Source organism: Aythya ferina, assembly GCF_964211825.1.
Source record: "Aythya ferina genome assembly, chromosome: 29".
NCBI lineage: Eukaryota > Metazoa > Chordata > Aves > Anseriformes > Anatidae > Aythya > Aythya ferina.
Window position 1 is genome coordinate 2,887,008 of NC_140326.1, and position 27,511 is coordinate 2,914,518.

The window sequence follows — 27,511 nt, forward strand, 5'->3', positions numbered from 1 at the left end:
CCCCATTTGGCACCGCGGGGCTCAGGGATGGCGTCCCTGGGTGTGCCGGGCACTAAGCGCCGCGTACCGCTGCGATGAGCTCAGCCGGCCTCAGCCTCACTGCCTGGGTACCAATGCAATGAGCTCAGCCGGCCTCAGCCTCGCCACCAGCCCCAGGCCCCGTGTGGTCACCGGGGCCACGCGCTGGCTGCAGGGTGGGGACACTGCGCGAGGACGGCGCTCCCCAAGGGAGCAAACCCGGGATCACGGCCGGCTTTGGTGATGCTCAGCCGGGCACCTCGCCTCCTGGGCACCCCGTAACTGAGTGGCCACAGCGCCCAGAGGGGAAACCGAGGCAGAGAGGGGCCGCGGCACCCCCCTTGCTGGCTGGGGCAGGGATGGTGGCTGCCCGCGGCCCCGACACGCGTGGCCGGGAGGAGCCAGGCCCCGGGCAGGACCGGTTGTGCTTGCAGGGCCCGGCCGCAGCGGGGATGCCGTGGGTGCGGGGCCGGGTGCTGGGCACGGCCCTTGGCAGCGGTGACGCAGGCCCAGGATGGGCTGGGTCCCTCCCTGGTGCACGGTGGGGACGTACGTGGGTGTCACCGCTGCCATCACCGTGACTGCCCCCACCGGTTGTAGCATCCCAGCCAACACCAGCGGGGTGCGAAAGGGGAAACTGAGGCAGCGGGGCCGGGGAGGGCCGGGCCCCGGGGCACCACGCACTGCCCTGGCCCTACACAAGCCCAGGGCCGGAGCCAGCTCGGCCCTGCTCAAGGCCATGGAGGGGAACTGCGGTAAACACCTGCCAATCAAAGCAATGGCACTAATTAGCATTTGGCAAGGCTCCCATCCTTGTTAATTAGTGATAACGAGGATTTATCTTGGAGCCAGATCCAGCTGAGCAGGAGGGAGCCTCGTGCCGCCGAGCCCCGGCCCCCACCCATGGCCCCAGCCCCACGCTCCCTCCCGGCCCTGGACCAATGCCGCAGGCACCACACACGTTAAAATGTTTGATTTTATTTAAAATAGCACTTTGAGAGGGAAAAGAGCAGCAGAGGGTGGAGGGCTGGTGCATACAAAAATAAATGGGAGCCTCTGGGGCTGCGGGTGCTGCCAGAGGGGACGGACACACGGACACCCAGCACGAGCCTGCCCCCGGCTCTGCAGCGTCCCTGTGACCGTGTCCCCCCCGTCCCTGCTGCTGGGGGACCCCGGCTCGCAGCTCCCCGGGGCCGCATGGCCCCCGCCACGTCCCTGCTTCAACCACGCCGAGTTCGGTGCCCTGAGACCCGCAGGAAGACAGAGAGGCCAGACGGGGTCCTGGGGGCTGCGGCCCCCCCAGCCCACAACTCGACCCGGCCCCTCTTCCTCCGTGTCGGCAAACGGCTTCGGCACCCAGCGGCCGGATCCTCCGGTGGCCCCGGGCGCTCAGCAGGAGCTGGTCTGCAGGTTGGCCTCGTTGAGCAGCGAGGCGATGGAGGAGGGCCCGTAGGCGCTGTCCAGCTCCTCGTCCGAGCTGAGCGCGTCGTCCTGCAGCGACGACTCGGCGGCCGAGCGGGCGGCCTTGCGCCTGCGGCGGGGAGGGAGCAGAGGGCTCAGCACCAGGGGGGGAAGGCAGAATGATGGGGGGGAGGTGGTGGGGACCCCCCAGCACCCTACCAGGCCTCTTTCTCCAGCGTCTTGATGCGGGCCTGCAGCTGCTCGTTGAGCTCGTGCTGCTCCTCCAGCTCGCGCTGCGCCTTCTTGCGGGCGGCCTCCAGCCGCTCGATCTCCTCCTCGGCCTCGTCCACCTGGCGCTTCAGGGCCTTCACCCGCAGGCTCAGCTGGGGGGGACGCGGGCGCTGGGTCAGACGGCACCGAGCCGGGCTGGAGGGGGGCTGCGCGCCCACCACCCCCCAAAAACACCCCACCTGGTCCTTCTGGTCGCTGACGTGCTGCCGCTCGTCGTCGATCTGGATGGTCAGCTCCTTCACCTTGCGCTCCAGCTTGCGGGTGGAGGACAGCAGGACGTTCTTCTCCCTGGGGGGAGCCGCGAGGTGCGGGTGAGGGCGGCAGCCCCCAGCGCATGGGGACGGGGGGCGCGGGGGGGCCGCTACCTCTCCTCCACCTGCAGCTTGTCCTGCAGCTCCTCCACGCGTGCCTCCAGCTGCGAGACATTGCCGCTGGGCTTCTGCAGGCCCTCGGAGCTGGCCAAGCGGTTCTTCAGCTCCTTGTTCTGGGGGAGGACACGGGGGGCACAGCTTTTGGCCCAAGGAATAAAGCCGAAAAACTGCTTCTACCCCAAAAGCACCGTGTAATGTGGCTCTTCTCCCCGTGATGCTGACCCGGCGGTGGGCCGGGAGCACCCCAGCTGCTGCGCGGTGCCAGCGGCGTGTGCCCCGTGCTGGTTTTGGCAGCGGTAATGACACACCAGGAACGAGAAGGGCTCGAGGAGCTCATTTCCCATTGATCCGCTTTGTTCCCAGCCAGCTCCGCGTTGGGTAATGAAGGGCTCAGAGCCCGGGCAGGCCGGCGGGGAGCCGCTCGCTGTGGCCCCAGGGCGCAAGGGAAGGGGGGGATCCTGTGGGAGCCCTGGGGGGGCCCCACTCTGCAGCAATTCCCTGCAGCATCCTGGGCAGGAGCCGGGTGGAGCAATACAAGGAGACAGCTCCGAGGATGCTCTGCCTGAGGCTGGGGCACCGGGAGGAAGGGGAAGAGGCTGCATCCAGCCTGGGAGCAGGCATTTGGCTGCTGAAGTGGGACAGCCCCTTGCAAACACAAGGGATGTGCTGGAGAGGGGCAGGGAAGCTGAGGCGACTGCACGAGGGTCCCCGGGTCCGGCAGGGCCGTGGGCTGGATGCGGCCCCTCCACTCACCTGCCGCTCCAGAGACACCTTGTCACACTCCAGGTCCTGCCGGCTGGAGCGCTCCTGCAGCAGCTCTGCCCGCAGCTGGTCGATCTGGGGAGAGGGGGACGAGGGGGACTCAGCCCCATAGCGGGGACACTGCGGGTGGCCGCATCCCGGGGTCCCCGGCCCCATTCCGCCCAGCCCCAGCAGTTCCCAACGGGCACAGAACACAGAAACCCTAGCGAGAGGATTTTGGTTCCTTCCCCAGTCGGCTCTTGCCCTTCCAGTGAGCGGCGGTCGCGCCTCCCCCCCTCCAGGCATGCGTGGCTGGGGGATGAGGACTGCAATTTCCTACTGGAGGGTTTAACTGGTTGGACTGGGATTCGAGGACCTGGCTGCGCTCTCAGCTCTGCCTGGCACCTCCAGGCACTGCAGCGCAGCCACGCTTGGGGCAGAAATGGATTTGATGCTCTGATGAATCAAACCCAAGGTCCCCACGGGCCTGTTGCTGGCTGCCCAGAGCTAAATACACGTTTGTGCGTTATTTTAAGGTTGAGGGAACGTACTTCTGTACAAAGGGTTGCTTGAGTTATGTCTAAGCAGCCCAAAAGTCACAATGATTTTTTTTCGAACCACACTCCGGTTTCACAAACACCTCTGCCCCTCAGCACCCGCAGTTTGGGCACGTTGAGTACTCCCAGGACAAGTCTCCTCCTGGAAGGATCTCATCCTCGTAGACGTCCCCTTTTACCAAATGAAAAATGGGAAAACCCACCCAATTTACCAGCTCACCAGGACAAACCCCGTGTCATGGGGCACCCCAGGGTGCCAAAATGCCCCTTCCACAGCCCGAGGGGATCGCAGCGGGGCTGGGAGCGGAAGGTCTGCCTCTCCCAAAGCCCCACAGCGCTGCCACCCGCTCCCTGCACGGACCAGGGGGTCGGCAAAGCCGATCGGTGCCGGTGCCAGGAGCCTCGGCAGCAGCTCACGCCTGCGCACAGAGCTCCAGCACCAGCTCCAGCTTTGAAGCTAATTAGCAGGTGGGTTAATAGAGAGGTTACAGCCAGGAGACTGGCGTAATTTTAGCCCCAACTTCCTGCATAAACACAAACCTCACCCTGTAATTTCAGGGGATTTTTTTTTTTTTTCACCAAGCTCATATAATTTCCTCTTGCACCCGAACCAGCTTTTCAGATGACACCTCGGTTGTATTTAGACACTGGGAGCAATGGGAGGGGTCGGGGCTGCTCAGTAACAGCTCGCTAACGAGGCTCCAACCCGGGGACTGCAGCCAGGAGCCCAAGCTCTGCCCCGGAGAGGACCAGGCTGCAGCTCGGGGGGCTCTGGCACGGCACCGCCCGCCCTACCTGGTCTCTGCTGCGGTTGACCCGCTCTGTCAGCAGCTCCACCGTGGTCTTCTCCTCATCCAGCTCCACCTCCAGGCGCTTGGACTTCTCCTACAAGCCAGAACAGGTCGGCGTGACCCCTTGGTCCCCACAGCAAGGGGACAGGCAGCTGGAGGGGCTGGCTGGGGGCAGCGAGCGCCCACCCGCTCAAGAAGGTGCCGTGCTGCCGGCGATGAGCACCGAGGTGCTGGAAGAAGGGGCTCGCACCAACAACGGGCTGCTCAGCAGCCTCCAGCCCAGCAAAACCCAACCGCCCCAGGGCCCTGGCACAGCCCAGGAGCCAGGAGAGGAGACACGCTCGGAGAAGAGGCAAGGATAACCCTAAAGCAGGATAACCCTCCCGCAGGAGGCACAGCAGCTCTCCCTTGCGAGTTGCAGGGCAATGCTGGCTTGAAGGGAGCTGAGAAGGTCGGCTGCAGCAGTAATTGCAGCACTCCCAGCACTGCCACCCCGCGTCCCTCCTGCCTCGCAGCAGCTCTGGCTGGGGCGCAGCGGGGAAGGCTGGGCGCGCTCTGCCCCTTGCTGTTGGCGCACAGCACTGCAGGACCCGCGCCGAGCGGTGCCACAGGCAGCAAAGCAGCGTTGGATCCTCGTCCCTCCCTTCACCATCACCCCTCTCCCTCTGCAGGGGGCTGTGGTTTGGAAGAAGCCACGGGTTTGGTTTTGGGGCGCCGCGCCACCCACCTCCAGCGCCTTGACCTGCCGGGAGCGGTCGTCCTGGGAGCGCCTCTTGGCATCCGCCTCCTGCTCCAGGTTGTGCAGGCGCTGCAGCAGCACCTCCTTGTCCAGCAGCGCGCTCTCCCGCTCTGCCTGGCTGTCCTGCAGCGCCTGCTTCAGCCGGGCCACCTGGGGGAAGGGCAGCCCGCGTGAAACGAGGGAGGAGAGGGAGGAGAGGGGCCCCGCAGCCGCCGGCCCCCGCCGAACCTCGTCCTGCAGCCGGCCCATGCTGAACTGCATCTTCTCCACCTCGGCACCCCGGTCCTTCGCTTGTTTCTGGGAGTCCGTGATCTCCTTCCGTGACTTCTCCTTGAACTCCTCCAGCTGCGACTTGAGCACGGCCAGCGAGCTGTTCGACTCCTCTGCCATTTGCTCCAGCTGCGGCAGAGCAGGGAGAGCTCAGGAGCTGATGGGGGGCAAGGGGCTGGGGGGAACATTTCTGCCCTGGGAGCTCAGGAGCACCGTGGCAAGGGCTGCGAGCCCTGCCAGAGCAGCCTGGATGATCCCCTCCTCCCAAGCACGTGCTGGTGCTGGCCCAAAGGCAGCAGGCTTCTGCGGGAGCCCCAGCCTCCTGGGGAGCAGGATTTGCCCTGAAGCGTAAGGGACGATGCGTTCATGATGATCAAATGATCAAATATCCCAGGCTGGAAGGGATCCCTGAGCACCACCACCCTCCAACCCACAGTGCAAAGAGTGCCCACGGTGACACCCAACACCCCCGGGACAGGGCCCTGGGGTACAGGAGCCGACCTCTTTGTTCAGCTTCTCCGTGGTCCGGTCCAGGAGCCGCTTCTGCTCCTCCAGCTCGCTCTTGGCACGCTTCAGCTGCTCCTTCTGCCTCTGCTCCTCCTGGTAGGAGGCGCTCAGCTCCTGGTGCTCCTGCGTCAGCCGGGCCAGGCTGCGCTGCGCCTCGTCCAAGCGCGTCTCCAGCGACCTCTTGGCCATCAGCAGCTCCTGCTCCCGGTCCGTGGCTTCCCCCAGCGACTCCTCCATCTGCCTGCGCTCCGCCTGCAGGGACAGGGCTCATGAAACTCGCAGCTGCCTCCTGCCCGTGCCTCCAGCACGGCTCTGGGACCCGGTGCCCACGTCCTGGATGCGTGGTGGGGTGGCAGGGACGGGCTCCGCACCTCCAGCTTGGTGACCTTCTCCTTGAGCCGGGCCTGGGAGCCCTCCCAGCTCTCGCCCATGCGCTCGTACTCCTTCAGCTGCGTTTCCATGCCCAGGACCTTCCTCCTCAGGTCGTCCTTCTGCTCCTGCAGCTCCCGCAGGGTGGACTCCACCGCCTTCCTCGCCTGCTCCGAGGACTCCCTCTCGCTCTCCAGGGAAGCCTTCTCCTGCAACGGGGCCACAGCATGAAGAGGTCCCAGGGCTGGCTGCTGAGCTGGGAGGGGGTTCAGGGGGACCCTTTGGGCTTGTGGCCACCAGCCCAGCCCGCGGGAGAGGGATCCGGGACAAAACGTGGGGCTCACGCAAAGCTCCGTGGGGTCCCAAGACAGCAAGAGCAGGCCGTGGTGGGAACTGCTCCTCTTCCCCTGGCCCCAGCACTCACCTTCACGGCCTCGTCCCGCTCCTTCTGGAGCTGCTGCAGGTCCCTGCGGTACCGCTCGATGGCCCCGTCGCGGCTGGACGCCTCCTCCCGCATGGTGCCCTGCAGGGCCGCCAGCTCCCGCTCCCGCTGCCGCAGCAGCTCGTCCTGCTCCTGCTTCTCTGCCACCAGCTCCCGCTGCGCCTCCCGGGCCTGGCGCAGCTCCTGGGGACGGGGAGGGGGTCACGGGGACCCCTCCTGTTGGCCATCATCCCGCTGGGGTGCAGGATAGGGCTGCACCCTCCGCGCTGCCCCCTCGTCACCCACCTTCTTGAGTGCCTCCAGCTCGCCAGGGTCCAGCGCATTGCTCCGCGCCTGGTCCGCCTCCTCCCGCGCGGCTGAGAAGCGCTCCCGCAACTCCCGCAGCTCCTCCTCAAACTCCTCCCGCTCCAGCTTCACCTGCAGCAGCCTGGAGAGGGGCAGGATGAGGCTGGCACCCCCCTGACCCATCCCTGTGGGACACTGGACGGTCGCACGAAGGCTGCTCCTGCCACCGGTGCTTACTCCTGCTTCGTGGTGCGGAGCTCGTCCTTGTTCTTCTGGAACATGTCCCGCCAGTGCCCCGTCTCCTCCGCGCTCTCCTCCAGCTCCCGCTGCAGGTTCCTCACCACGGCGCTGATTTTCTGCTTCTCTGACTCCAGGCTGGCCTGATCCTGGCGGGCAGGACCGGAGCACTGAGCGCCTGCATCCTTGGGGGATGCTCCAACAGTGCTGAGCCCCTGCTGGGTTAACGCCTCCCAGAGCAATCTGGGGAAGCTGCACAAGGACATGGGGAGCCCTGTGCCCCATCGGGGAGCCCCACGCCCCCTTGGGGAGCCACCTCCAGCCCAGGACAGCGGGGTGCTGTGATGGGGAGGGTCTGGGGCAGGACACAAAGCCCAATTCCAGCTCAGGAGCACACGAAGGGGGATTTACGGACACAGACCCCATGCTTAGACCCTGCCCAGCGAGACGCCGGGGTCTCCCCGCGGGCAGACCTGCGAGATGCCGTCCATGCTGCGCCGCAGCTGGTCCATGTCGCTCTGGTACTGCTGCCGGACGCGGTCGAGCTCCTTGTCGTGGTTCGCCACCTCCTCCTTCAGGGCCCCCTTCAGCGCCGTCAGCTCCCGCTCCCGCAGCCGCAGGTGCTCCTCCTGCCGCTGCTTGGAGCTCAGCGCCTCCTCCAGCTCCTCGCGGGTCTCCAGCAGCTCCTGGGACACGGAGGGGTCCCCGTGGGCTCGGCGGCGAGGCAGGGGATGCTCGCGCCCCCCTGGACGTGTTGCCGTACCTTGTACAAGGCTTCCCTGTCCGGAGACGCCCCCGAGGCTTCGTGCAGGCGGCCGAGCTCCTCGCGCATCGCCGCCAGCTGCTCCTCGCGCTCACCCAGCCGGGTTTCTGCCCGTCCCCGCGCTGCCTTCGCCTCGGCCAGCCTAGGGGAGAGCGTGAGGGGCAGTGCCCCGCTCTGAGCCCCCTGGGAAGCCCAGGGCACGTCTCCAGCCCTAAAGGCAGGCGAGCGCTGCACGGGTGGGGAACTCGCTGGGCTCCGTGCCTCCGGCAGATGATGGGATGGGGGCAGCACAGGAGCCCCGCTCCGCTCCTCCAGCCCCATCCCTGCAGCCTTGGCACCCTCAGAAATCCCCAGCGCCCCCCATCAGCACCCCCAGAGCACGCTGACAGCCCCAGCACAGCTCTTACTCCTGCAGGCTCCTCTGCAGCTCCTGGCCTTTCTTCTCCAGGGCCGCCCGCAGGCGCTGGCTCTCCTCCTCAGCTTCCTGCAGCCGGGCCTCCAGTGCCCGCGCGGTGCCGCTCCGCGCCGGGTCCCTCATCAGCTCCAGCTTCTGGCGGAGCTGCCGGGGAGGGGACGGCAGTGAGACCCCCGCCAGGGGGACCAGTGGCCGTGGCGATGCCCCCTGCCCGCTGCCCCAGCATCGCTGCCGGGTGCAGGGCGGAGAGCAGGGAGCTCCCTCCACCTGGCCTCACCTTTGTCTCCTCGTCGAGCTGTTCCTGCAGCTCCTCCACCTTCCTGGCCAGCTCCGTGTGCTGGGGCTGGGAGCACGCCGCGTCCTTGGCAGGCACCTGGGGGGAGCCCCGGGCTCAGCCGGTATACACGGGCACCGCCGGCCACGGCTCGGCCCCGCAGTTTCCTCCCAGAGGCAGCCTGGCCTCAGCCTCGTGCTGTGCCCCACGCACTAGGAGGGTGTCCACACGAGCCCCCTGCCTCCCCCTGAGCACAGTGGGGACGAGGCAGGGAGCAGCACTGTGCCGGCCCCAGCTCACCGTCAGCTCCTGCACCTTCTCGAACACCAGGGCAGTTTTCCTCTTCAGGGAGGTTTCGCTGTCTCTGCTCCTGTGGACATCACGGGAAAAGGAAAGTGTTGGGTATGGAGGGGACAGAGCAGGGCGAGCATGGGAAGGCAGGGGCACCCCGAGCGCCTGGCTGCTCTCCTCCCCATGCCTTAACCTGGCTCCAGCCGCCCCAATCCGCAGAGCCCTGCCCCAGGCAACCCCCACAGCAGCGACTGGGGCAGCTCCGCTCCCGACCTGCCCCGCAGCACGCATCAGGAACCGGGACAGGGAACGGCCGGAGCCCGGGACGCAGCTGGGATGCTCACCCCTCCTTCAGGATGCTGTAGATGAGCTCCTTGGTGTGCTCACTGCTGCCAGGCTGGGCCACCTCCCGCTGGTCCCGCAGCAGGTCCGGGGTGGATTTGAACTGCCACGAGGACGGGAGCACAGCTCCAGCGAGAGCCAGGCACAAACCCCCCACCCGGTGCCCCCGCTGAGCCAAGGATGCTGGTCCCTGGGGAGCGCAGGGCGAGGTGCCCCATCTGCACTGGGGGGGGGTGGTGTTTTGGGTTCCTGCGTGTTTGTGCCCCAGCAGGGAAGGTTCTCGCCCAGAAGCCCCCCGAGATGCAGGGGCTGCAGGCAGGGCTGCAGCTGAGTGCTCGCAGGACGTCAGCCCCGCGGGGAAGCCAGAAGCAGTGCGGGTGCCCTGTTCAGCTGAGGGGGCAGCGGCACCAGTGAGGGGTCCCCAACCCAACCCATGGCCCAGAGCCCAGATTAACGAGTGCAGGACCCCTGTGCACCACCACCAGCACTCAGCCCACGCTAACGCTGCCAGCAGGACCCGACACCCCGCAGGATGAGGCCCTTGATGGGATCCATCCCCCCGGTACCTGCAGCTCTGCCCGGGCTTTGCTTTGCAGCCGCTCAGTCGGGGGCTCCTCCGTGCCCCGGTTCGCCCGCTGGCTCCTCGCTGCCCCCTCCTCCACCGGCCTGGCTCTCTGCTCCCGGCCCAGGCTGCCGGTGGGCCCCGAGGGCAGGGGGCGAACGTCCCCGCGCCGGGCACCGCTCAGCTCCCGGCCGTCCGGCACGGCGCGGTGAGAGACGCGGCCATCGAGGCTCTGCGAGCGCTTCCGCTCCTCCGAGGGGATGCGGCCCCTCCGGGCCGCCCGGCCCCTCTGCTGCACCTTCCCGTCGAATTTGCTGATGAGCGAGTCCACCGAGGAGAGCGGCTTGGTGTCTATGTCGCTGCCGTCAGCGTCCCCTGGCCGCCGGCGCCCCGGGGCCTCTGAGTCCGAGGAGGGCTCCCTGACGGCAGCCCCAAAGCCGGGCACTTCGCCCGGTGCCGGCCGGGGCGGCCCGGTGATGCTCAGCATGCTGCTGCTTCTGCTGCCGGACAGAGCCCGGGGCTGGTGGGGGCCACCGGGCTGCCCCCGCGGCGGGCCGGGGGCGAAGGGCTCCTCGTCATCGTTGGCAGTGAGCAGATTGCCGTGGGACTGCGTCCTCCGCAGCTCCTCCCTGGGCGGCCGCTTGGTGGGGGGCTTGTGCCGGGGGGGCGCTGGGACCCCGCCACCGGGCTCCTCGTCTGAGGTGCTCCAGGAGGGCTGCCGGCGCACGTAGGGGTTCTCCGGCAGCTCCGAGTCAGGGCTGACAGAGCCGGGGGGCAGCTCGGGGGGCCGGGGGCCGGCGGGGGGGCCGGTGTAGGCGCCCTCGCTTTTGATCTGCACCCCGAAGGAGTCGCTGCCCTTCTCGCCGCTGTTGAGGACGACGAAGGGCTGCCCGGCGATGCCCTGCACGCGCACCGCCACCCCGTAGGAGCCCGGCTTGGCCCGCGCCTTGGGGGGCTTCTTGGGCTCCTGCAGGTCATTGATGAAGCGGATCTGGACACCGTAGTCCACCGGGTTCTGCTTCTCCGCCATGTCCGTGCCCGCCGGCCAGTCCATGCCGGGTCTCAGCACCGCGGTCCTGGGGGGAGAGGGCAGAGTGACCCCGGGCCCCGCGCTGCCGCAGACGGCGCTCGGCAGGGGTCCCATCCTCCCCCACGCCTCCCGTACAGCAGCCTCTGTCCCTGCAGGGTCTGGGAGCCCAGCGCTGCTCCCGTGCACCCCTTCCCAGCCTCACAGAGCCCCCGCCCCAGGGAACGGCACCGGGCACGGAGCAGGGATGCAAACGGCGTCCCCAGGACAGGACAGGGACAAGGAGCCCGGCTGCATCAGCACCAGCACCGCGGGGCTGCCCCAAGCCCGCTTATCCTCGGGGGGCTCAGCCAACCCCCCCGCCCTGAGCCGGGGCGCTTACCGGCCGCTCGTCCTGCTCGCCCTTCGCAGCCAGGACGCGGGGGGGACGCAGCGCACAGAGCCCGGGGGGGCTCCGCAGCCAGGATCGGCTCCCGCTGCCTCCCGGGTGCCTGCGGAGCGCCGCAGCCTCACTGCAGCGAGCGCCTCGGAGCCCGCCAGCATCGCCGGGCCCCCGCCTCGCCCTGCCCGCAGCCGGCGACGTGTGCTGGGAGGGGACGGATGCGAGCGGTGACACATTGGGCACGGCGTGACGCGACCCCCCCGGGGGCACCGGGGACGGGGGTGCTGCAGCCCAGCTGAGCAGCGGCTGCCGGATCCGCCTGCGCAGCGAGCGCTGCCCCCGAGCTTCGCGCCCCGAGCGGGACTGATCTGAAGCGACGGCAAAGCCTGAAACTGCCCCCCCCCGAGCCGTACGGCACTAGGTTCCCCCCCCGCCTCCAACACCAGCGGGGAGAGCAGCAGCTCCGGGCTCTGCTTTAAATAAACCGGGTCCGGGAGTGGGCGACGCAAGGTGCCGGGCGCTGAGCTCGCCCCTGCGATCACAAGGGGACCCTGGGACACTCAGGGAGCCTGAGCCAGGCAGGGCAGCGCTCAAACACGTCCTGCACGTAGAGAAAAATGTGAAACAAACCCAAAAAACCCCACACTTTCAGCTTTCAGCAGGGGTTTTGATGTTGCCCCAAAGCTGTCCTACCCCAAGCAGTCAGGGGTCGCACACCCACTCCGTGACCAGGGCTGCCCAGAGCCCACCCGGGCTCCCTCATTTCCCCACACACCCCCGAGACCCCATCTGCCCCCTGCCCACCCCAGGAAGAAATTCGAGCCAGAGCCCCGCTGCCCTGGGACAGCCCCAGAAGGACAAACAGCCACGGGGATGCCTGCCCAGGCTCGGCGGGCCGCGCTTTCTGCTCCCCCCAGCACGCCGCGGCTCTGCCGGCTCCCCACAGCCACCGGCTGCTCCCGTTCCCCGGCCAACCCACAGGACCGGGACCAGGTCCAGCAGCACCAGGCTTGGAGGAAAGCTTGAGCAAAGCCATGGCTGCACCCCGGCACTGCAGGGAGGTTGGGGACACTTCACCGGAGCCTTTCAGGTCTTTACCCCAATCTCAGGGGCAAGGGGCAGCTCCCAGGAGGTGCCCGGAGCAACGGGTGGGTGACAAGCTGCTCGTCCTGCGGGCCAGGCAGCGGCCAGCTGGCACGGCCGTGGGATCGGCAGGGTGAAGCCGGCAAAGCACCGGGCCCCGAGCAGATGGAGGGGAGGCGAAGAACACCCGGCCCTGCGGGAGGTGGCACCGAGCGGGGCAGCAGCAACGGGGCTGAGGGAAATGCCCCCACCTGGTCCCGAGCCTCCTCCAGCCCAGAGGGACGGGTGCTGCCGCTCCTGATCTCGTTATCCCTGCACAGCATCGAGATAACGAGATCAGCAGCAGACACCAGCCTCTAGAAACGAGCCCTGAACCCAGCACCACTGCAGGAGCCCCTAAAGCCAACCCGCCAGCCCTGTGCCAGGGGACATGGGCACCAGCAGCAGCGCGTCCGCTCCGTGCCGCGGCAAGGCAGAGCCCATATGGCCGGCCCGCAGGGAATGGCAGGGCCAGGCACGGCCATCGCGGCTGTTTGTGAGCAGCAGCACAGCGAGGAGAGGAAGCGGCTTTGGCAGCAAAGCCCAGATTTGTCCACAGCAGTGTCCAAAGTGCAGCGGGTGCCGGGCTGCAGCCTGGGTGGGGAGAGGGCTCGGCTCCACCGCTACTGGGCAGGAATGGTGAGCGCTGGGCGCAGCACCCGGCTCCAGGAGACCTTTGGACGTGGCCCCGCAGCCCTGTGCTGGCACACGCAGGGACCAGGTGGCAGAAAACCACGGGGGTGACACGCAGCCACTGGCAGGGTGCTGCATGGGGCCAGACCTCAGGGAGGATTTGCTCCTTGCAGGGGAGCAGCAGCAGCTCCGCGGGCACGCGGCATCGCTCAGGTGCGCGCCGTGCCGCCAGCAGCGGTCCTGCAGCACGAGCTGGGTGTTGGGGAGCAGGTGAGCCGCTAATCCCCCAGGAATGCCTCCTCCTGGAAGGGCTCCAGCTCGCAGATAAAGGGACTTGAAACGGCCAGATTGCATTCCTACGTGGGAAAGCAGCGCAGAGCCCAGGGCTGGAAACAGCCCGGGGAGGAGATTTCACTGGAAAGCACAGCGAAGGAGCGGGAGGGACGAAGGACTGGAGCTACAGATACTCTGCTTATCGTCCCTGGGCGTGCAGCTCACTCTTCGGCCAAGCACGCGGGGACTCTGCTGTGCAAACACACCTCAGCTCTGCCCCGATCCAGCCGGCCGCCAGCAGGGCAGGGGGCGCGGGCGGGCGGCGCGGGTCCCCCGCTGGCGGTCACGCACCTCCAGCGTCCCGGGGATGGCGGGCGGCCAGCTCTGCTCATGCAGATAGGGAACACAATGGGCCCTTTGTGGGCACGTTAGCCCAGAAAGTTGTTTTGCAATTCGCCGGCAGTGAGCGGCTCGCTCACCCTTCCACTCCTGCACAGGGGCAGCCCAGGAGGAAAAGCAGAGCGCCACCAGCTCTTACCTGTCCTCCTGCACACAGGTACCTGGGGCAGGGTCCGCTCGGCAGGAGCGTGCTCACCCTTCCGCAAAGGGACCGTGGCCCCGGGGAGCAGGGTGCGCTCCCAAGGCCACCGAGTCACCCTGAGCCCAGCGGCAGCTCGGCTGGCACGGCTCCTGTGCCCCTGAGCACTGGGAACCTCTGAGTGCAAAGCCTCAGGGGCTGGATTGTCCCAGAGCACCTCACGTCCAGAGCAGTGTCACAGAAAAGGGAGCGGCAGGAACATAACAAAACCAACATTTCAGTTTGTCACCCATTTTCTTGGCTCCTGGCACGCTGGAGGCTCTTTCCCCCGAGGGTTTCCCAAAGGCTTTGCTCTACCTATGACCCGTTGTTAGTTGTGTTTACACACAGCCATGCAAGACCCTGGGGCTCACGGCACTCGGGGCCAAAGTCTGTGGCCGGTTTCACGTGCCAGCAGCAGCCGTGCCTGCGCCCTGCCCGTCACCGCAGACCAGCCGCTCCTGCCTCCTGTGCTCTGCTCCCTGGCGGAGCCCGAAACCCCAATAAATCCCAGGGTGAGCACACGCGTGACAAGCCGCAGGTCGGAGACGCCCGAAACCAGCGCGCCCAGGGCTGCGTCACCGGGGCCAGGGCGTCCCCAGCCCCGGGGACGTCACCGCACCACCAGGGCGCTCCGGGCCCCGCGGCTCCCCACACCACAGCCCGGCTGATAAGGCAGAGCCTCCGAATTCCTTTGAATCCGAAAGCCTCCCGAGCCACCCACGGCGAGAGCGCTGCGGTTAATCTTCAACCCGGGGACTGGAAAACCCCGTTCCCTGCCCGGCGGTCGCACCCGCGGCGCTTCCCTTCCCGACCCGCATCCCGCAGACGCGAGCCCACGGGGCAGCTCCTGCCCTGCCCTCGCCAACCAGCGGCGTTTGGCCAAAGCCGCCTCCGGCAGCTGCTGCGGTTGGTTGTGGACGGCAGCGAAACGGCCACGAACGGGGCCGGGGCTGCTCTCGGCGCTCCCACGGCAGGGCACGGCTCACCCAGCCCCACACCCACACCACGCAGCCGTGCGGCAGCACCCGTCACATCCACCCCAGTCCCCGCTTCCTGAGCCGATCGCACCTTTGGAAGCGGAACTGCTCGGGTCCGGGCGCTGGGAGGGGAAATTCTCCCCGGGGGAACCGAGGCAGAGCAGGAGCAGCCCCACGGGGTGCGGATCCACAGCTGGGTGCCAGGGGACGCGGCGCTGTGTTCACTGTGTTCGGGTACATGGAGCTCGTTAGGCTGAGGTGCAAACAGGGGCTTAACCCCTTCGCCGTGGGGCTGCGGTGAGCAGCAGCAGCCCTGGCACCACGGGGAGCCCCCAGTTGTCCCCCCCAGCTCACACTGACACCTCAGTGCTGGTCCCAGCCACCACCACCCCACCCCAGTGCGGCCCCAAAACAGCAGGGGGGGGGGGACGCTGTGAGGGGCCGCAACGGGAGAGGACTCAGTCACAAGCGCCACGTTATCTGTGGGGATGTTATCTATGGGACAGAGGTGGAAACTCGGCCCCAAACCAGCTCAACTGGTCGGGGTGGTGGGGAGCAAAACCGCCCGGAGCGATACCGAGCACCCTCCAAACAAAGGGCCGGGACAGCGGGCACAGCGGATGGGTTATCCCGGGGACAGAGCAGCGGAGGGGAAGAAACGGGGACAGGGACGGGCAGCACGACCCGGGCACCCCTGCCCCTCACAGCCCTCACCCAGCCTGCAGGGACGAGCCCGTGGGCATCGAGACCCGGTCCCGGTGACTGTGGGCATCACGGCCCCAGGGGACCCGGGGGGGCACGGAGGCAGCTCCGGGGACGCAGCATCGCTGCCCCGCGTGCCGTAACCCCCCGCAGCCAGCGCGGGTTTCGCTTTCCTCCCTCATTGAAACAGGAGGCTGCAAACTGCGCCCTGGGAGCCGGGCAAAGTGGGGCAGCGCGGCGCATTAAAGTTTCAGCAGGTGCCGCGTTACGGGCAAGGTTTGAACCCACTCCGCAGGCAGCGGGGAGCACGGGGCCGGCCCCGGTGTAATAAAGCGGTGTGTGACGCTGCCAGGTCCCGGAGGGGTTGATTTTCCCCGCTCGGGGACACAACTCGTCCTTCTGCAGCTCAAGGCTTCGGGGAGGTTATCGCCACACCACCGCGGTTCGGAAGGAAGAGCCCCGAGGTCCCGGCCGTGCTCAGAGCGGCTCCGTCTGTCCCCGTCCGGGCTGGGCACAGCCCCGAAAACCGGGCTGGGACTTGGCCCTTATCAGCCACCTCCCCCGGTCAGAGATTGCAGGAGCCATAAACGACGCTAAATATTTACGAGGAGCAAACGAGGGAGCAGCACCGAAGGGACGGGGATGGGATTCACGGGGACACGGAGCGCAGGAAGGGAACCCCACAGAGCAGCGCCTATGGGGGCGTCACAGCGGGACCCTGCCCGAGGGCACCCCGCCAGCAGCCCCCACAGACGGGTGCGCGGGGCCAGGACCCCGGGGACGCTCTCGGCAGGGGGGAGCGCAGGGAAACGCAGGGCCCTGGGGGAAGGGGCAGCCCCACAGAGAGCCCCTGGGGGTGCCACAGGATCCCTCACGAGGAGACCCCAGCCGGGGCAGACCCCTCACGGGGGAAGCATCCCCACGGGACCTGCTGCACGGCACCCCGCAATAAGACCCCACAACAGGCACCCCACAACAGGCACCCCCCCGGGTGCAGCACCCCCAGGGCAAGGAGCGCTACAGAGCCCCTGCGGCAGGGCACGGCCCGGGAACGGCGACCCCAACGGCCCCGGCCCCTGGGGGCTGTGCCGGGAGGCTGAACGCAGGGCGAGGGCAGCGGCCCCTCGACCCCCTATCGACCCCCTATCGACCCCCTATCGACCCCCTATCGACCCCCTATCGACCCCCTATCGACCCCCTATCGACCCCCTATCGACCCCCTATCGACCCCCTATCGACCCCCTATCGACCCCCTATCGACCCCCTATCGACCCCCTATCGACCCCCTATCGACCCCCTATCGACCCCCTATCGACCCCCTATCGACCCCCTATCGACCCCCCCCGCTCACCTCCGGAGCCGCCGCGGGCACCGCTCGCACCTCCGCCGCCGCCCCAACCTGTTACCTCCGCCGAGGCCCCGCCCCCTGAGCGCCCATTGGACGCTGCCGCGCCCGGCCTCGCCCCCGGGCGGGGAGAGACCCGCCCGGCCCCGCCCCATTCCCCGCCCCATTCCCCTCCCCATTCCCCGCCCCTTTCGGCTCGCCGGGGGTGGGGCCGGTGTCACGTGACGCCCCCCGTGGCGCCAGCGGAGCGCCGCCATCTTGGGGAGGGCGGCTGGGAGCGGAGGGGCGGCTCGGCAAGGGCGGGAGGAGCAGAGCCGGGGTTTTAACGCTCGGGTGCCCGTCCCCGAGAGTCATCTGGTGGCAAGGGGCCCGCGACGGGCGATTCGTGCCGCGTAACCGGGCACTGGCGAGTTCCGCCACACACAAGATGGCGCCCGGCCCGCCCTTCCCCCTTCCGGCCGGGGCCACTCTCAAGATGGCGCCGCGCCGCTTCGCCTGGGCCTACGGCGGCCGGCAGCGGCCGCTCTTCCGGCGCGCGTGCGCAGCGCGGGCCGCACCGTGACTAAGATGGAGGCCGGGGGAGCGCGGGCGCCGCCGCCGTTCTGGGCCGGGGGCCCGGCTCCGGGGCAGGCCTACAGCCACGGCACCGCCGCGGGCATCCAGCCCCTCACCAGGACCACGTGAGTGCGGGGCGGGGGGCACCGGGACGGGGGCTGGGGGCAGTTGGGGGCTGGGGGCGTTTGGGGAGCGGCCCCCTCCCCCCCACCCCCCCGGTGCCGCTGACGCCGGGGCCCGCAGGACGCCGATGGTGACGGGAACCTCGGTGCTGGGCGTGAAGTTCGAGGGCGGCGTGATGCTGGCCGCGGACATGATGGGCTCCTACGGCTCCCTCGCCCGCTTCCGGAACATCTCCCGGCTGCTGCGGGTGAACGACAGCACCGTGCTGGGCGCCTCCGGGGACTACGCCGACTTCCAGTACCTGGCGCAGATCATCGACCAGATGGTGTAAGTGGGCCGAGCCCCGGCCGTGCCGCGGGTAACGCCGAGCGCTGCCAGCTCTCCGAGCGCTGAGGTGCGGTGAGAGGCGTGCGCTGAGCAGGGACAAAACCGAGCTCAGGCTCCTCCTTTGCCAAGCTCACGGTCCCCCCGGTACAGGTGTCCCTTCCCAGTTCTCTGCTGAGCGCTGTGGTTTTGCGTGAGGATCCCGTGTGCTGCCCGTGGCGCAGCAGGAGATGGGCTGCTGCTTGTGTCCAGGTGGTTTCCAGCTTTCCTTAGTTGGGTGAAACTTCTCTCTGAATTAGAATTGATGAGGAGCTGCTGGGAGATGGTCACAGCTACAGCCCCAAAGCCATTCACTCCTGGCTGACGAGAGTCATGTACAACCGGAGGTCCAAGATAAATCCCCTGTGGAACACTGTTGTCATCGGAGGCTACTACAATGGCGAGAGGTAGGTGAGGAGCGGTGCCACGGAACGGGGAACGGTTACCGTGTGTCCTGCCCTGGGACTGTTCCTCATGGCGCAGGACAGTGCGTGCTTCAGGAGGGAGCCCCACCAGCACAGTTCTTGCTTGCCCTGCTTGTTAGATGGGATTGTAGCTGAGGGCTTCTCCAGAAAGGGAAGTACGCAGTGGACTTCCAGCAGGAGTCCTGCTTTCACAGCGAGAGGGCATCTGCTTTGCTGGTTTCTGCTCTGAGCTGGATGTAGCTGCTCAAAAGCTGAGTCCTTCCCCAAAGTGATGCAGCTCTGCCTATGCAAGGAGTTCTGCACTAACTGCTCTGTCCCTTCAGCTTCCTAGGTTACGTGGACATGCTTGGCGTGGCCTACGAAGCCCCTACACTTGCTACGGGTTATGGAGCATTCCTCGCTCAGGTGAGCATTTGCAAGCAGGAACAGTGTGTGCGCTCAGCTGCTGAAGCAAACTTGGTGCTGTGTGACTGAGCTGTTGAGATACTGGTTTTTATTACTTTATTTCAGCCTTTGATGAGAGAAGTCTTGGAGAAGAAACCCATACTAACAAAGGAGGAAGCCCGGAGCTTGATCGAGCGTTGTATGAAAATTTTGTATTACAGAGACGCTCGATCGTTCAACAGAGTAAGTGTGGTACTGCGGTGTGCCCTGCCTGGAGAGCTGCGGTGTGCCTCAGGCTGACGTTCCAGAGGCCAGTCACCCCAGCTCACTGCAGCATTTGCAGTTGTTCTGCCTCTGATTCTCAGCAAACCTCACAGTAACACTTGAGTTGGCAGAGATGAGGCACGTTGAAAAATCTGTTAACAGACCTGTGCTCTGCAAAGTGAGTCTTGCCTCATTTCCAGCCTCAGAAGAGTGGTTTTATCCTGAGTGCTGCTTCTCTCTGGCTGGCCTGGATGCTGCTGCTTCACAGTAGCAGCATCCAGAGGCTGCAATCTTTTAGCTTTGTGACCATTTCTACCTCCTAGCACTGTGAACTCTCTCAACTTGCTCACCAAGGAAAAAGTAAAACATTATTAAATACAAAGCCATGTTAAAGCAAATTTGTTTAAACAGCTGTTATTAGTGACACTTACTGATTAGAGCTTTTATAGGGCCAATCAAATCCAAGTATGGAAGTCAGGCTTTATTGGAAGCTTTCCATGTTTTCTTCCTTAGTATGAAATTGCTATTGCAACGGAAAAAGGCGTGGAGGTGGAAGGACCCCTGACCCTGGAAGCCAACTGGGACATAGCAAATCTTGTCAGGTAATACTTTTAGGACTATGTGTACTTTGAGCTCTTAGTCTGGAAGCTGTCAGTCCAGCAAAAGCCTGAGGGCACCTTATAAGAGGTAAAAATGCTCTGATTTTGGTAGCACAGCTGTTAACTGCATCCCTGTTGTGTAATATCCTGACCTTATAAAAATGTTTTCTTGCAGTGGTTTTGAATGACCCCCCCCAAGAGCTACTTCCGGCTGCTGTGTCCGTGTTATCGTCCTCCATCTACGCTGTAAATCAGCTACTCCTTTTGAAGTTCTGATTTCTTTAGGAAATTAAATAAACCTGTTAAGACAAGCTTCTGTGTTTTGTGCTATGGTTAAGAATTTGTGGGATGCTCCAAGAACATTACCTTCAGGAAGTGAGAAGCCACAGCACTTCAGGAATCACTCGGAGGTGCAAGGTTCTGAATTCTACAACACTGCCATGTTTTGAGAAGGCTGCAGAGTGCTGCAAGTCCTTTTTGTTGCCCTTCTCCAGGAAAAAAAAGTGGTTTTGCTCTTTGCTCCAGTGGGGTTCTGGTAGGTACTGTACTGCATTAAACCCACATACACGCTCCTCTTCCTCCTGTATCTGACTTGGCAGTCCCTTTCTCAGATAGCGCTTGTGTGTGTGAGTGTGGGTCAAAGTACTCCTTAACCACCTCTAATTAGCACCCACGATCTCATCTCTGCTAGAGCTGACAATGCTTTTTCCACTTCTGTTTTAGTAAGGGTTTCTGAGGTGCAAGGTAGTAGTACTGAACCCAATTATCCCATTACAGTTTGCCCTAATAAAAATCTACTGGACTATGACATCCATAACTGAATATGTAACACACTTCAATCGTGTGGGGTATTTCAGTGACCTAGACTTAAGGTGCAGCATGTACCATGTTTCTCCTGCTCTCACTAGAGCAGGAGAAATTCTAGACAGGTAAAAAGCCTCAGTCAACTTATAAAAGCCACCTGTGAACAGAATGAAAACATGTCTTTAAGGATGCCTTCTGTAAGGAAAGTATTTGCAAACAGTAAGAGTCAAGAAATGGGATGGGTCCTGCTTAGTTGGAAAGAAATGGGTCTGCCAGGCAGCAGACGTTACCCTGCATGCTGCAGCCACCTGGTCACAGCTCTGCCAGCGTGCTGAGCAGCGTTGCGAGGGGTTGAACAAAATGAAAGTGGAACCACAAGGATACAGCAGCATTTCCAGCCTTAGATTGCAATTTCAGAGGTTCCTACGCTGCTCTCATCCCACTACAAGCACGCGTTTGACTGCTGTGTTAACTCCAACCCCAGCTGTAGCACTTTAGCTCACGGAACAGTTTTAAGATATAAGAAGGTAATACCTCTAAGGTGCAACATACCAGGCCATTTTATGAACACCTTTTCACAGACGCCCACATTTTGCTTATCCTAGGCACTCTCAAGCATTCAGTGACTCTTAAAGGCTTCAGTTCAAAGCACAGAGGGGAAAAAAATGAAAGGAGGGTTGACTTCAGTTGCTTTAGTGTCTAAGCTTAATGGTCAGAGTAATGAAGATCCATCTGCGTTCCTACAGCTCTACCTGCTGACAGCAGATCCAGGGATACGAGGGCTCTGAAAACCAAAGGCAGTCGATCATCCCACAGCAGGCTGCATGCAGGCAGGGCTGCAGTGCCTCCTGCAAAGCCCCTGCTGGTTCCCATTCAGCTGGTGCTACAGGAGGATAGTAACAAAATGGTGTTACATGTGCTTTCCTACCCAATTCAGCATTTCTTAGCCTTGTGATTATTCATAAAGGTACTTAAGACTGGTATTTATTACTACCTGAGATAAATAACTTGAACCATTAAGCTCTCACTTGAGACAGTGGGCAATCCCCCCCAAAAAAGAATAAAATGCAGTAAAATCTTCATTCAGTATTTTATTAATGATTTTTCAGAGTTTTATTAAAAAAAAAATCAGGAAAGTAGGTTGTTCTGTTTAACCTACTGTATAGTTAAAGGGCAAGTAGGGTCTGCAGAAATGTAAATTGGGCAGAAGTCTGCCTCAAGTGTTAATGACATGTAAACACATTTAATTACTATCCCATCTCTGGGTATCCTCAGGACATGCTGAACAACTCTGTCCCCTTCAAAAGAACAGGGAGGGAACCCAGCCCGCGACCTGGCCCCAGCTCTGAAGTACAGCTCACGTGCCAGCCTCGCGCTCCTGCACTCCTCAGAGAATTCTTTATGCACTTTACATTAAGCATTACGATAGCACAAGAGTTAAATAGTTCTTCATAATAAAAACACATGTTTATAAATCCATTTCCCTGGTTTTATTAAATGTTCCACTTATGTACATTTTAAAGATGAACCATTTACAGGTCTGCACATGCTGCTTCCTGCTTTCCTTAGGTAATAGGGAAGGTTCACAAAACCTCTATGGAAACAGAAAGGTGCAGGTGCTTCTGAATTCTGTATGTCAAAATGCTTTCCGTTTATACCATAATACATACAATTAAAAAACCCTCAAACATGCAAATTGTAGAAAAATTTAAGCTGGCAGTGAAAAATAAAAACAAACGTCTTCTTTTTGTGCACGTCACAGTTTGTTTCATTAAATCAGATTTCTAATTCTAAGGAACGTAGTGTCTGATGCCACTGGTTAAAGCAGGTTTATTAACTACTAGTAGTTAAAAGGTCAACGCTTCATGGTCCATACAGATTTGACTCCCATCTACTGTACAGGAAGATCAAGACAGGCTTGACTTTCCTCTCCCATCGTGTACCCTCTGTCAGTAACTCTTTGGAGCAAGGTGGGTGTCGGATGGTTTCCTGGCTGGAGGAAAGGAACCATCGCAGTGCCAAAGTCAGCTCAAACCCGCAGGGTTGTGGCACTGCACCTGACTCCCTAACTGCACGTCTCACTTCAGCCCCCGTTCAAGGTATCGTGGCTCCCAAGAACCATTGCTGGCATTGAACAGGCAAAATTCATTTGCTTGTGTGTTTACCCCATGTCCAAATTCACAAGCAAAATAATTAGTCTTCTTTAAAGGAAAAAAAAAAAAAAAAAAAAGAAAAAACCAAACCCAAACCAAATCTTAATAGCCAATTATAGGAGGTTCACACATTAAAGCAATCATTCATATCTAAATTTACCACAGAAACCTAAATCTCTGGGTCAAGTGTTAAAAAAAAAAAATCTGTGTTAAGACAACCAAAAAGGTTTATATACTGGTTCATTAGCTACATATTTTTTCCTTTCTTTAGAAATGGTCACATTGACAATGTATAATTCAAAACATTTCTGCACAATAAAAACAGAAAACTATGATACAGTGAGGTAAAGAAAACGCAAAAATATTCACCCACAATATATCTTCAGAAAATACCAACACAGTGATTTTTCTTTTAAAAAAGCACAAAACTTATAAATGAACAGCATAAATGGCTATTTATCTGAGTGATCGCCTACAAATTTCCTAAACCCACAAATCCACAGGGAAGTGTAATGGTCTCATCCAACATTTATTTAAAAAATAACCCTTTCTGGATCACGATTCGCAGATCAGTGCTCAGATTTCCATCAGATCCAAATCAGCATCTTCAAAGCCATAAAACGATTCAGTCTCACTTTCCCCTTCGAAGAGCTGATGGAGGATTTCTGGGTCGGCAGATTCCTCGGCCTGGGTCCGATCCTGGACCTCGGTCGCTGCCTGCTGCTGCTGCTCACCGTTCAGCTTCAGCTGCTCCTCCAGAGAGGCGATCAGCTCCTCCTGCATGTCGGCATTGCGTGTGGGCGAGTTGGCCGTGCCGTCCGGACCTGGCAGCACGCTGGCCACCAGGAAGGACTGCTGCACAAGTTCAGGAGAGTCACTAATGACTTCCAGGACCTCTGCCAGCCAGCATAAAACCAGCTGGAGAAGAATGTCCGAATCGCACGTGGAGTCCGCCATCTCCTTGGCTTGCTCTTTCCACTTTTTATGCAAGAAATTTTTCACAGTCCTTTTTATACAAACATCTAGAGGTTGGATTTTGGAGCTGCAGCCAGCAGGGACAACAGCCGGCAGAGTGCTGGAGGCACTCAGCAAGGAAAGTACTTCTTCCGATAGGTGCGTTCGGTGACAATCCAGCACAAGCATGCCCTTGCTGTTCTGACACTCCGTGTGCTTCTGCCACACTCTGGTCGCCCACAACTCCATGACTTCATCGTCACTGTATCCGTTCTCCTTTGCTTCCAACATGATCGATTCTGGCACGTTGGCAGGCTGCTGGACGTGGCCCCTGTAGAAGACCAGCGTTGGGAGAACGCTTCCATCGGCGAGGATCGTGAGAACAACGTCGCACCAGGGGTCCCCCGTTCCCACCGTCTGCAGAGCATTCTCCTTCCTGTCGTCGCTGCTCAGCACCTCCACGTCGAGGAAGAGCGAGATTTCATCGATGGCCGCAATCATGGAGAGAGGCAGGTCTTGAGTGTGGATTTGCCGCTGCACGAACTCGATGAAGCAGCTGGCGTTGTCCTCCACGTCTTTGGGGAGCGGGTGAGCCACCGCCCTCCGAGTGTGCGTGCTGAGGTGGTGCCGCAGCATGAACCTCACGGCCCACTCGTACGAGATCTTGAAGCCACCTTCGAGGGATCGGCCAATCTTGGTGGCTTTCTGGAAGAGAGTCTCCTCGTTTACAGGCAGCTGCTGCTCTCTCTGCGTGAGGACCCATTCCGCAAGCTTCTCCTCGGCCTCTAAGCTGAGGTACTTGCCCTCTGACAGGGATGCCAAGTTCTCTTCTTGGAAAGCTTGAAACCTCCGTAGCCAGCGCTTGATCCGCCTCTGAGGATTTCGGAAGTGCTCTGCTGCCTGTTCAGTGTTGCAGCACAAAGCAAACAGTACGACTCGCAGCTTCTTTACTGACAGCTGCTCCTTTTTGCTTGCAGGTTCAGGCTCCTTTGTTGGCTGCTCATCTTCTTGAGCATCAATATTTAAGCACTCTTCTTCCTGGCAGACCAGAGGCCTGTTGTAGGCTGCTGGTGCCAGCTCAGGCTCCAGGTCATCTTTCGCAGGTAACATAGACTTCGTTTTCACAGTAGCAGCTTTACTTGGGGAATAGGCAGAGCATGTATTCTTCATGCTTTTGTCCTGGGGCTGAACGTGCCTTGAAGGGAGAGAACACAGAACTTTCTTAAAACCAAGAAAATGAAACTGCTGAGGGAAAGCAAACAAGCAACCCACAAACTGAAACAGATGATGGCAGAGTTTACAAACAGTTTACCTGGAATGTGATATCCAAGAAGGCCCTGTTATAAAACAAAAACAAAAACATTTGTAACTTTGCAAACAAACGAGAAGTCAATGAAAGCAAACAAGTCCTGGTGCAGAGATGAGGCTCAGTATCCCTGCAGCACCCCAGTCTGCTGTAAGAGCAGCCAATATTCCCCCTTCCATTCAACCACCACCCCCTCCAAAGAGGACTTGCGCTTAAATACAGCCACGTCCAAACCCAGGAAGTGAAAACTGTTCAACAGTGCAGAGCAACGCTCACCAGCAGCCGTTAAAGACAAACAGCAAAACCCCACATCCATTTGAAATAACACAAGGGGTTTGGTTAGGAAAGCTCCACTTTGGCCAGATCCCTGCAGGCGGTGTCCTTAAGTTTTGCAAATTTTGGTAATTCACAACAAATGGCTGGAACGACAGCTTTAGGCCCTATTCATATCCCAGTATCAGCAGCTGCTTAAAGCCCCTTGGTGTCATGGAGGTACAATGATGTCTCAGAGAAACAGAAGAGCTGACTGAAGCCCTCTGCATTGTCTCTCCCTGGGAAGATCTCCTGAGAATCTCCTTACACAGCTGAGCTCCAGGCAGAGTGCACTCACTTGAAGCTTAACTCTCAATCTCCATAACAATTAAGACGCATTCAGAAGGTCCCCAACATCACATTTTACTAAAACTCAAGAGGCAGTAAGTGCTCAGCCAATTGCTACACACAGCTGTATTTGATTCAGTCTCCATGAACTGATGTAGTATATCCTTCAGTAATTATTTTAACTTTTCTATTTCCTTTCCAGCTCTTACCTCGGAAAATAATATTACTAAACTCATGTGATGGATTGAAGACCAGATGTTTGGCCATTGCATCACCCTCAGATGTTACAAAGAGACAGGAGGAACAGGACAGCTTTACACCACTGGAAAACAACAACAAAAATAAAAGAGCGAGCTTAGCATCAGTATTAGACACGAAAATAGGTTCATCCCCTCATAACACTTAGAAAAAAAATGTCACACCAGTGCATACAGGCAGTGCCCCTTCCCTAAAACACTAGAAAGCAATGGGAGTTTCAGGCAACAGTAGTTGCCGTCAGTTCAATCCATTTTCAATACACATTTGTGAACATTAAGTAGCACTTCTTCAGAAGTTGATCATGAAAGAAAAGAACAGAACTGGAAGATCAGAAAGTGAATGCACATTAGATTCCCAGATGATTAAAGTAAGATGACAAGTTTTCCATTACCAGGCAGTATAGTTTTTAAACAAAGCCAAGTATTTTGGACTCTTCCGGGGAACGTGGTTGCTGTAAGAAAACAGAGTTTATTAAATGTCAGAATTATTCCAGGTATTTGAAGCGCTATAAAACCATATACAATAAAGAATATTTACAAGGATAGACTCAATTCTGGTTTTAATAACAACATTTTGTCTGCCAGACTTGTATTCGAGGAATTGAAAATTCCGTATCTGAATAAATAAATAAACACTCTTCAATAGCATTTAGAAATGACTAGATTTTCTAGCAACTGTTCTACCATCCTGTTCTGTGGTCTATCTGTGGTCCTGTACAGACTGCAGGCTTGTAAAAGCACGGCATGAGTTTTATTATTATTATTATTATTTAATATTTTTAAATTTCATTTTTAATTTTACTCTGAGAACTTTGCAAGAAATCACAGAGCACTGAATAATTGCAATTCTCTGCAGCTGCACGCAGTACACTTGCCACCAGCCACACTACTCACTTTGGAATGAATCTTTCATTTCTTGCACTCAGTTTTCCCACCTCATTTCCAAGCTAACACCCGTGTCTGTGCTGACACAGAATACACGTCTTACAGACCACCACAGTGAACTAAAATGTCATGATACTCCTTTCTTACAGAACAGCAGTCATAGGGATGCTACAACATTCAGGCAGGGGGAATGGCAGCAAAGAGTCACACGTACTTGATCATGTGGTTGGCATAAGCTCGGGAGCAGCAAGTGCTGTAACGGCACTGCGAACAGTGAACGTAGGTAGGAAAGTGGTTTGGGAAGTCAGGGATTTCGAAGCTGCACTCCAGACAAGTCTGCCTCCCCAGGACGCTCCTGAAGGTAAGAGAGGTATTTCTGTCAGCGGCTGGACAGGTATCTTGCAGTTATAACAAATGTCAAGACAAAGTTAACGACACATGCAAACTTCCAAAAGCCTGCAGTCAAATTAGTCTGATCTTGCACCCTAAACATTTCACACTTGCTGTAGCCAGGAAACACAATATAAGAGTGGATAACAAATACAAATAAAATAAAAATAAAAGGTTGCAAGACGGCAGGACACAGCATAGGCAGATAGCTCTTATGGTGATGAAATCCCATTATCTCTATTAAAATGCCCAGCTAATTCTACATTTCACAGTTTCATAGCATGATTTAACCCTGGTTTTGTGGGAAGCTAGGTTCTCCTAGCATAACATTTCCTTGGCAACTGTTAAGACAAGGTCAGGCTACCTCATCACTGTGGCATAACAGAAGTGACTACATTTCCTTTAAAATATTTTTAATTTGAAATTTAGCCAAAAGCTCTGACATTTTTTTGACTGCTCTCTTCTGGACGTTCCTCTGGACAGGTGGGTACAGGAAGATGGGCTGGGGATCTGTAGACGATGACAGCTGAGTGGTGTCCTGTCCAGTGCCCTGTGACATGTCATTTGAAGATATCGGCACTGTCCGTGGCTGTCCTCTGGATGCCCTGATTGTAACCTGCAAAAAACAGAGCCATACCTCTTAAAAACACAAGGGCAAAAGTGATCTATCCCAATTCAAGCTCCTCTGTTTGAAGAAGTCTCTCAGAAGAAGAGACAACCCGTCCCACCCAGGTCACTAGCA

General features: G+C 60.1%; 3 protein-coding genes across 7 annotated transcripts in view; 1 reads left to right on the plus strand and 2 right to left on the minus strand.

Moving 5' to 3' along the window:
* Positions 1-976: 976 nt before the first annotated feature.
* On the minus strand, positions 977-11,251 carry CGN (cingulin). Its single transcript, XM_084500681.1, has 21 exons — positions 11,076-11,251; positions 9,671-10,742; positions 9,107-9,207; positions 8,772-8,841; positions 8,475-8,570; positions 8,190-8,341; positions 7,783-7,924; positions 7,493-7,705; positions 7,020-7,168; positions 6,783-6,924; positions 6,480-6,680; positions 6,058-6,264; positions 5,681-5,938; positions 5,138-5,308; positions 4,898-5,059; positions 4,175-4,264; positions 2,835-2,918; positions 2,076-2,194; positions 1,890-1,998; positions 1,639-1,802; positions 977-1,549 (listed from the first exon to the last, which is right to left on the minus strand). The coding sequence occupies exons 1-21, from the start codon at positions 11,234-11,236 to the stop codon at positions 1,408-1,410; spliced, it is 4,005 nt and encodes a 1,334-aa protein (XP_084356807.1). The 5' UTR covers positions 11,237-11,251; the 3' UTR covers positions 977-1,407.
* A 5,977-nt stretch (positions 11,252-17,228) lies between these two features.
* PSMB4 (proteasome 20S subunit beta 4) lies at positions 17,229-19,731 on the plus strand. Its single transcript, XM_084500687.1, has 7 exons — positions 17,229-17,387; positions 17,506-17,712; positions 18,009-18,155; positions 18,497-18,578; positions 18,684-18,800; positions 19,335-19,423; positions 19,596-19,731. The coding sequence occupies exons 1-7, from the start codon at positions 17,275-17,277 to the stop codon at positions 19,606-19,608; spliced, it is 768 nt and encodes a 255-aa protein (XP_084356813.1). The 5' UTR covers positions 17,229-17,274; the 3' UTR covers positions 19,609-19,731.
* A 1,968-nt stretch (positions 19,732-21,699) lies between these two features.
* Positions 21,700-27,511, minus strand: part of POGZ (pogo transposable element derived with ZNF domain) — a 32,848-nt gene continuing 27,036 nt past the window's right edge. For all 5 annotated transcript variants that reach the window (XM_084500685.1, XM_084500684.1, XM_084500682.1 and 2 more), the window contains 6 exons: positions 27,213-27,385; positions 26,594-26,734; positions 25,887-25,946; positions 25,447-25,559; positions 24,644-24,668; positions 21,700-24,526 (listed from right to left, as the gene is read on the minus strand). In XM_084500685.1, coding sequence (XP_084356811.1) covers positions 22,954-24,526; positions 24,644-24,668; positions 25,447-25,559; positions 25,887-25,946; positions 26,594-26,734; positions 27,213-27,385 — 2,085 coding nt within the window. In that variant the 3' untranslated portion in view covers positions 21,700-22,953. The remainder of the gene's footprint in view (positions 24,527-24,643; positions 24,669-25,446; positions 25,560-25,886; positions 25,947-26,593; positions 26,735-27,212; positions 27,386-27,511) is intronic.

Coding starts and splice junctions, on each gene's coding strand:
- CGN (XM_084500681.1), bottom strand. CDS start 11,236: ATGCTGGCGGGCTCCGAGGCGCTCGCTGCAGTGAGGCTGCGGCGCTCC. Junction 2,919..4,174: donor TCAACCGCAGCAGAGACCAG/GTAGGGCGGGCG, acceptor CCCTCTCCCCAG/ATCGACCAGCTGCGGGCAGA. Junction 1,999..2,075: donor AAGCTGCAGGTGGAGGAGAG/GTAGCGGCCCCC, acceptor GGCTCCCCCCAG/GGAGAAGAACGTCCTGCTGT.
- PSMB4 (XM_084500687.1), top strand. CDS start 17,275: ATGGAGGCCGGGGGAGCGCGGGCGCCGCCGCCGTTCTGGGCCGGGGGC. Junction 17,388..17,505: donor CAGCCCCTCACCAGGACCAC/GTGAGTGCGGGG, acceptor CGGGGCCCGCAG/GACGCCGATGGTGACGGGAA. Junction 18,579..18,683: donor ATGGAGCATTCCTCGCTCAG/GTGAGCATTTGC, acceptor ACTTTATTTCAG/CCTTTGATGAGAGAAGTCTT.